A 9,404-nucleotide genomic window follows, 5' to 3' on the forward strand; every position below is an offset into this window, starting at 1 on the left:
GAGCTTTGGGGAGCTAGTGTAAAGACAGAGAATTGGGCCACGTGGCTTAGTGGTAGGAAACAGTGGTGCCATCCCTGAGCTTAAGTAGAGATATCTACTGGGAGCCACATTGTCGGCCCTTCTGTCACGCAAGTGGAAAGCTCTTTGACAGGGTTCAAGCAGATGCTCTGATATTTTACAGCGGGGGAAACTGAGCCCTTGTAGGATTCAGACTCATGCAACAATTACTGAGTAATTACTATGAGCTTGGCCCAGTGAAAGATGTCTTCCCAGTCCTTATCTCACTCAGACTCACAGTCACTCAGTAACATAGGTATTCTTATCCCTGTATCATGCATAAGGACACTAAGGTTCAGAGAAAAGTTACTTTCCTAAGCCACTCAGGATGTTGGGGACAGACCTGGAACTGGAATCTGCCTCCCAATTCATGACTTCTCTGCAACACCAAAACACATTTTATTTCAGACTATTGCTTATTAAGGTAATTTGTTTTTAAGGCAGGATAATTCAGATTTATAATTCTTATTATTTTGGTATGATCTTGACATCCAGAAAATGGGGAAACATAATCCCAGCCTCTATTTTTTTCCTACTTCTTTATAAAACACAGCATCATTTGGGTTGCAGCAGGATTTACAATCAGGATGTAGATATTACTTGCTCAAGAAAAAAATGGACTAGAAAGAGGCTCTCCAGGTAAAGTTACTAGCAATTTTGTAACACCAGACTTCTGCTTCTCCCTCCCAGCTCTGGATTCAGTTCAGTTGTTTGCTCATTGCATAGTAGAGAGCCCCTTTCCTATCATAAACTGGCACAAAACTTTTTTTTTTTTTTTTTTTTAATTAGAGAGGGAGAGGGGCAGGGGGAGAGGGAGAGAGAAAATCTTAAGCAGGTTCCACGCCTAGCTCAGAGCCCGATGTGGGGCTCAATCTCACAACCCAGAGATCAGGACCTGAGCTGAAATCAAGAGTCAGACACTTAACCCACTGAGCCACCCAGGCGCCCCAGCACAAAACTTTCTTACACTGATTCAAGAGAAATTGTAGAGTTATATCAGAAAAGAGGTAAAATTCCTTGTCACTGAGAATTTGGACCAGGGTTGGAGGCTACGGGTTGGGACGGAGAAGAGAATGGAGAGGTCAGAGGCTATAGCTTAATCGGAGACCTGCTTTGAGCGGCTGAGAAGAAACACGAGAACGCCATAGAATGTCAACAAAGGAGACATTGTTTGACATTCGGGAGACAGGGACTATTTGGAGAAGTCTGGGCAGCATCTAGTGGGTTCTGAGTGAAGCAGGTGTTCAGTGGCTGAATGAAGGGCTCCACCTAACTGTGTCTGAACGTCTTCTGAGGATTTCAGGTAACACAAGGCTCAGGCGTAATTCCGAGGCAACAAGCTGTGGGACAGGTTTTGAGCAAAATAACCCCAGCTTGTTTGGGTTCTGTCCTATCCCATTAACACCCCTCTTTCTTTCCTCCTTAGCATCCAGGGCCCACCCACAAATGCCATCTGACTACACCTTCTCTCACTACCCGCCTGCCACCCCTGCCCTGGCCCCTCCATGCACCACAGAGTGGCACCCAAGCCAGTCTCCAAAGACAATGACCTGAACACAGAATCTAGGCCACCCTTTCTACTCTCTGCCTCTTCCTCTCTGGTGTGTCCGCTAAAATTTCTCTCATTGCATAGTCGCCAGGAAAGTAACTTGATTACCGGTGACTTCATGTTAACTCATGGACATGCTAAAGATGGTATTTGTTAATATCACAGGCCACGGGCATTAATAATTGAATTTCACCAAAGATATTTAGAGCGTTGTTTGTGGTGTGTCTCAAATTACAAAAAGCCAATTCGAATCACTATTAATATATTTAAAGTAAGCAGATGCTAGAGACAAGATCGAATTTTATTTTTGAAGTTGACATGGAATTCCAAAGTTTTAACCATTACGTTGCACCTTCAACGTGCTAATGAAAAGTTTTAGTTTGAAGAACCACCTGCAAGGGTAGTCTGCTTGGTAAAGAGCTGAATTTGAGAGGATATAGCAAAATGACAGAGGGATTGCCTCAGAATGGGTGAGTCTGACTGAGGCACTCCTATGCATTGAGAACCGGGGACAGATATTCGGGATGGTCACTTGTTTTGCTGAAAATATTCCAACCTGTGTGTAGCCCATTTGAAACATGCTAAATCAGTAAAGGTTTCTCCTTGAATTCATACAACTATCTAGAACACTGAGGACTAAAAGCAGGTCCCATTAATGCAAGTGGATTAAGCAGCTTTTTTTTTTTTTTTAATGTCTGAATTTAATACAATGAGTAGCATCTGAGAATAGTCACTGTCAGAATTGGGTCTGCTGACCCCTCGAACTTTCTCTCTCTGCGTCGTCTCCGTGGGGTGGAGTAAATTGTAATGACTTTGATGGCATTCTCGGGAAACGACCCACCATCCTGACCCTGGCTTGCCTCTCACTCTAGTCACCTCTATATTAGAATTCCATGTCATGACAAAGAAATCGCAGTCTTTTTTCTGCCTTTGTCATTAACCACCTGGCAAAACACTTTGAAGCTGGTACAAAGTGGGACTGCAGATTCTGCATTTCCTTTAGCACTTTATATTCCATAATTTTGTCATTGCAGTGCTCAGATTCCCATTTTTAATAAAAAAAGGAATTTGCCCCCAATGAAATAGCCACCATCAGTTTCTAGAGAGCAAGGAGAACAAGATGCAAAAAGAAATAGAGAAGTAGGAAGGTTGCAAATGCATTTTTGTGATGGAATGGAAGGTGATAAGATGGTTATGAAAGCACAGAGATGCTTTGAAAGCCAGGTTTTAATCCTAAGTAACACCACTGTTACACAAAGAATGTCCACTCAATAGGCAAGTCTTATCCTCTATTATTTAATAGCAAACAAGGGGAAAAGTGTTCAAATGAACACAACATATGAAACAAGATATTAATAGTTTGTCTAGTCATTTTGACAAAGGGGGTCCATAAAATTCTTTGCTCATTGGGTAATCTGAGAAATGGTTAAGACTCAATACAATTAGTTTGGTTATAATCTGGCATTTAGCTTAAAGACAAGCATCTTTTGGAAAATGTATCATTTACATGGTTGGAGAATCAAAGAATAGATGAATTGAGGGTCTGCCACCTGAACAGAATCTGAAAGCTTTACTCTGGTTAAGTTGAAATGAATGAATGATCAATTCAACATGGTGGGCCGTGGTGGGGACACAGGGCATGGTGGGTTTAGGACAGAATTCTCACAGAATTCTCATGATTACACTATTCAGAAACAAACTTTGCACATTCTCAAATTTGCTCAGTTACAGCTTGTATTAATTGAAAATTCATTCCCCAATTAGCATACCGTTGAAGGTGTTTTTAAAATGGCTTGTTTATAACAGTTGGCACCGCTGGAATTCACACTGCATGCCATTTCAAATAAAAACCTTTCTTTTTTCTTTTGGCAGCAGAAAAGAGCAGAGTCACACAGTAGCTCTTGATTTATGAACTGTGCTTTCTTATTCTCAGACTCTCACAGTGTGTGCCGTTCCCTTTAAGGAACGTGATTGGAAGCATTTAACAGGGAAACAATTCTATCTTCACATCTACTTTTTTTAATTTGAAGTCATACGGGCCTTTGATTACAACAGGTCCCATTCTCATGCCTGCAACAATCAGGTAAGAGAATGAAGACCCAGAAACTTTGAGCAGCTTCTTGTGTTTGTCAAGTGTCATTCGATGACAAATGGGACAGGAACCTGCAAGAATGATATATGTTGTGGGCAAAATTTGTGGAAACATTTTACATTCAACATTCCGGTAAGCATTTTGTCAGCCCTGGGTCACATCCTGAAATTATACAACCGTCTCCCCCAAAACCCGGTTGAGGACAAAAGAAGGAATGTAACTACTCAAAGCAAATCTGGAGGACGAGTGGGCAGAGTGGCTGGGGGTGCGTGGATGGACAGAGAGAAACTCGTACACGCCTTACAGCATTTTCTGGCTGAAAGCAGAGTTCATCCTTGAAGTGGTCCACCAAACAAAGTGTTTATTGTGAAGTGGGCCTGATCCCTGGAGAAGAAGAAAAGTGATTCCTATTGACTGGAAGGAAATTAACTCTTTCCTCCCTTGTTCAGGGAAGGTGTGGGATAAGTACTTTGTGATTAATTTCCTTGGTGGGTTTCAAGGGGGGTGGGTCTCAATGTCAGCAACAGTATTGACTCTTTTTTTTTTTCTTTTATTTTTTATTTATTTATTTTTTTAAAGCATAAGCAAGTTCTGTTTATTGAGAATTTATTGTTTGCCTGGTAACAAACACACATTTAACTTCTATCCTCCAAGCAAGGTATTACTTTTGTCCTCTTCCTTCTACGCTTATATATTTTTTTTTATTCTTATGTTAATCCCCATACATTACATCATTAGTTTTAGATGAAGTGTTCCATGATTCATTGTTTGTGCATAACACCCAGTGCTCCATGCAGAACGCGCCCTCCTCAATACCCACCACCAGGCTAACCCATCCTCCCACCCCCCTCCCCTCTAGAACCCTGTTTGTTTCTCAGAGTCCATCGTCTCTCATGGTTCGTCTACCCCTCCAATTTCCCCCGCTTCATTCTTCCCCTCCCGCTACCTTCTTCTTCTTCTTTTTTTTTTTTCTTAACATATATTGCATTATTTGTTTCAGAGGCACAGATCTGAGATTCAAGTGTCTTGCACAATTCACAGCGCTTACCAGAGCACATACCCTCCCCAGTGTCTATCACCCAGTCACCCCATCCTTCCCACCCCACCCCCCACTCCAGCAACCCTCAGTTTGTTTCCTGAGATTAAGAATTCCTCATATCAGTGAGGTCATATGATACATGTCTTTGTCTGTTTGACTTATTTCACTCAACATAATACCCTCCAGTTCCATCCACGTCGTTGCAAATGGCAAGATCTCATTCCTTTTGATGGCTGCATAATATTCCATTGTATATATATACCACATCTTCTTTATCCATTCATCTGTCGATGGACATCTTGGCTCTTTCCACAGTTTGGCTATTGTAGACATTGCTGCTATAAACATCGGGGTGCACGTACCCCTTCGGATCCCTACTTTTGTATCTTTGGGGTAAATACCCAGTAGTGCAATTGCTGGATCATAGGGTAGCTCTATTTTCAACTTTTTGAGGAACCTCCATACAGTTTTCCAGAGTGGCTGCACCAGCTTGCATTCCCACCAACAGTGTAGGAGGGTTCCCCTTTTGGAAAGCATATTCTAATAATTACTAAACCATTTCATTGGGCTGCAGGGACTTTTTTTTTTTTTTTGCGTAGAAGTAACTAAAGACCATTTAACATTGAATTTTTAAAACTTACTTTCAGACTTGAGCTGGGAAAACCACTGGCCAATTCCAAGGATGATAAAAGCAATAGGAACTGTATGTTCTGCCTTGATCTTTTATTTATTTATTTATTTTTAAAGATTTTATTTGTTTGACACAGAGAGACACACAGCGAGAGAGGGAACACAAGCAGGGGGAGTGGGACAGGGAGAAGCAGGCTTCCTGCAGAGCAGGGACCCCGATGCGGGGCTCGATCCCAGGACCCTGGGATCATGACCTGAGCCGAAGGCAGACGCTTAACGACTGAGCCACCCAGGCGCCCCCTGCCTTGATCTTTTAAAGATCGAATTTGGAGGGGAAAAAATGATTTTGCCTACGGATGGCCTTGAAAGCGTCAGGAATATGCTGCAGAGCTGGAGAGAAGAGTCCAATTGTAGTATGCTCCCTTTAAGAGGGAAACAAGATTAGAACTTTGGCAAATTTTCGGCTTCTATTCAGAGGGAAAGAGAAGAGATGGCAGTGTCCAGAAAAAAAAAAAGAAAAGAAAAAGGATGGTTGTCCTGAGACAAAAGCAAAAGCAATTTTATACCTATTGAAAGCTTACCTGGGCGTGGTTTTAACTCCTCTGGGGTTAAGAACATTTTTTGCCCTCTTAAAACTAAAGGAGCTAGGGGAAAGGACTTGAACCTGAGAGAGTGTCGCCGTCAGTTCTGTTCTGTCCTGGGAAGTACAGGAGGAAGAGAAACCTCGGGGGACGAGAGAGAGGACGTGGCAGGGGCCGAAGGGGAGGGTCTGTGGCAATCAGTATGTAAGTTACATGTCAGGATGAAGGTAGTGATGCTTCCTAGCATCCTTCTTAGAAAAACCATCTGACTTCAAGAGTTAGAAGGCTTATAACCGTGCTAGACAAATATCTGAATTCTATTGTGCCTTTCTACATTAAAGATTGCTTTGTGTTCTAAGTGCCCTCATGCCAGAAGAGTCTATAAAATTAAGACTTTTATGTCAGGTCAGAAAAGGTAGTGAGGCTTCATTTGGGATAATCATAGTGTTTACCCAAGCCTTTTGCATAGATAAAAATGTTATTTTCTCTAATTGCATATTTTGTTCCTATAATGACTGAGTTGAATTCTAAACTGAAATGAGTAATCAATACTGAATGTCTCTGTCGTTCAAATGAAGGCTTCGCCATTTCAGATGGCATAAAATTGCTTCAAATTTGGCAAATTACTATAAAGATGGAAATTAAAAGCTAAAGCATATTTAATTTTTCTTTTTTTCAGGTTTTAACTGAAAACTTAAATCAACAAATAGCCACAGAACTATTACTAGTACAAAATCCACCTGGATGCCTGAAGGAGAGAGGAAAGAATGAGCTATTACGGCAGCAGCTCTCCAATTGTAAACGTGAACCCCAAATACCCGGGCTACCCCTCAGAGCACATCCTAGCTGAGAAGAGAAGAGCCAGAAGACGTCTGCTCCACAAAGATGGTAGCTGCAATGTGTACTTCAAGCACATTTTTGGAGAATGGGGGAGCTATGTGGTTGACATTTTCACTACTCTTGTAGACACCAAGTGGCGCCACATGTTTGTGATATTTTCTTTATCTTATATTCTCTCCTGGTTGATATTTGGCTCTATCTTTTGGCTAATTGCCTTTCACCATGGCGATCTGTTAAATGATCCGGACATCACGCCTTGTGTTGACAACGTCCATTCCTTTACAGGGGCGTTTTTATTCTCCCTTGAGACCCAGACAACCATAGGTTATGGTTACCGCTGTGTCACCGAAGAATGCTCCGTGGCGGTGCTCATGGTGATCCTTCAATCCATCCTGAGCTGCATCATAAACACCTTCATCATTGGAGCTGCCTTGGCCAAAATGGCAACCGCTCGGAAGAGAGCCCAAACCATTCGGTTTAGCTATTTTGCCCTCATAGGCATGAGAGATGGGAAGCTTTGCCTCATGTGGCGCATAGGTGATTTCCGGCCAAACCATGTGGTAGAAGGCACAGTGAGAGCCCAACTTCTCCGCTACACTGAAGACAGCGAAGGGCGGATGACGATGGCATTCAAAGACCTGAAGTTGGTCAACGACCAGATCATCCTTGTCACACCAGTAACTATTGTTCATGAAATTGACCACGAGAGCCCTCTGTATGCCCTTGACCGAAAAGCAGTGGCCAAAGATAACTTTGAGATTTTGGTGACATTCATCTATACTGGTGATTCCACGGGCACTTCTCACCAATCCAGAAGTTCCTATGTTCCCCGAGAAATTCTCTGGGGCCATAGGTTTAATGATGTCCTGGAAGTTAAGAGAAAGTACTACAGAGTGAACTGCTTACAGTTTGAGGGGAGCGTTGAGGTATACGCTCCCTTTTGCAGTGCCAAACAACTGGACTGGAAAGACCAGCAGCTCCACATGGACAAAGCACCTCCAGTCCAAGGATCTGGCACGTCGGACACCATGGTCAGAAGAAGGTCGTTTAGTGCAGTTGATATTGTCAGCAGCTGTGAAAACCCAGAGGAGACCACCACCTCCACCACGGACGAGTGTAAGGAAGCACCTTATCAGAAAGCTGTCTTGACTTTAAATAGAATCTCTGTAGAATCCCAAATGTAGTTCAAATTGTGATGACCAGGGTTACCCCGCAATCATTTTACTCTGTAGCCAGTCACCTTAAGGCAAGTAGTTCTAAGCAGGGCTTTTAAGGAATGGTATAGCGATGTTCGATGGTGATAGGGGAGAAGAAGAGCAGGTTAAATCTGGTAAGAGATCATCTAAAAATTACCTAGTATCCAATTGTGTAAACTTTTATTTATTTATTTTTTTGTGCTGGCAAATTTGATATTAGGGATGCTATTAAGAGCCTAACTGATTAATTTAAATTTCATCTCCTTGTCTTATATCACACACTTGCAACTTCAACTGGAGGTGTCATATTCAGTGATGGAGAACAAAGGTAGGATACTGGCATAAATAAAAATAGGAAGACAGGCAGCCAGCAGGAATAACAACTTTTTAAATGTATCAACATTGATAGTAGTTTCCTAGGAAAACATTATGTCATCTAACCAAGATATGCAAGATATGCATCCAGTAGATTGTAACATTGAGATATTTAACTGAAATCACCCGGCAGGTTTGATGTCTGCCCCTCATAGTCTCTTGGTATCGGCAGAAAGAGGTAGAGACTACAAGAAATAGACACCCTGCCACTCGCGCAGGTAAGGATCAACGAACGCTGGGAGCTGTTTTTTGGTTTTTTTCTAACTCATAAGGCAGAAGAAAAGTTGACATTGTTCAGAACAGTATTTCTCTTTCAAATGCCCTGGGTTGCCCTGCAGCAAATGGCTTTATATGGAAGAGCAGAAATAAGGCAACAATGACATTTCTAGTTTCTCCAGCAAGGGGGCTTCCTCTGCCCACCCCCATCTTCTCCAAAGACAACATGAAGAAATTGGATCACAGAGATGGGATAAGGGAATAGATGGCAGTGGGAAACATTCTCAGACCGTTGGAGAGAAAACCCGTGCTCTGTCCTGAAAGACTGCAGCAGCTTTTGCTGGCTACGTAAGGGATGGAACCATTTTTTTTTTTTTTTTTTGAGGAGGGGGGCACGTGGGGGGACAGCAAGGGGAAAGACATTTATTTGTGTCCAGAAGCAGTTATGTATGTTTCCTGTCTTGGTCACTTTACAAGACATAAATGACTTGAATTCTAGATTTTCAGCAACACTCCCATTGAACGTGGAACGATCATTTAAATGGAAGATTTTGTGAAATATAAGGTGATTTTTATTCACATTATTAAACAGATAAGTGTTATGGAATTGCTTAAATTTTAGGAAGTAAATTTGTATGCTCTATATCTGTGTTAAAAGATGTTAATCATGATTACTTTAAGCCCAATTCCCTATGAGTAAAGTCACTTTCAGCTTTATAAATTGAGCAGTTATTAGCTTCATTCAGAATTACGTGTTTCTTTACTCATTACGTATATGCCACAGTTTTTCCTTTGTTTATTTAAATACATGTACACACAAATCGTTTTT

At 41.8% G+C, this 9,404-nt stretch overlaps 1 protein-coding gene across 1 annotated transcript; it reads left to right on the forward strand.

Annotated features, from left to right (window-relative positions):
• Positions 1-6,715: 6,715 nt before the first annotated feature.
• On the forward strand, positions 6,716-7,972 carry KCNJ16 (potassium inwardly rectifying channel subfamily J member 16). Its single transcript, XM_021678449.2, has one exon. The coding sequence runs from the start codon at positions 6,716-6,718 to the stop codon at positions 7,970-7,972; it is 1,257 nt and encodes a 418-aa protein (XP_021534124.2).
• The last annotated feature ends 1,432 nt before the right edge of the window (positions 7,973-9,404 follow it).

Source organism: Neomonachus schauinslandi, chromosome 15 (genome assembly GCF_002201575.2).
Source record: "Neomonachus schauinslandi chromosome 15, ASM220157v2, whole genome shotgun sequence".
In the NCBI taxonomy this organism is placed as follows: domain Eukaryota; kingdom Metazoa; phylum Chordata; class Mammalia; order Carnivora; family Phocidae; genus Neomonachus; species Neomonachus schauinslandi.

Excerpts from the sequence above, each read along its gene's own strand:
- KCNJ16 (XM_021678449.2), top strand. The coding sequence starts at position 6,716 with ATGAGCTATTACGGCAGCAGCTCTCCAATTGTAAACGTGAACCCCAAA.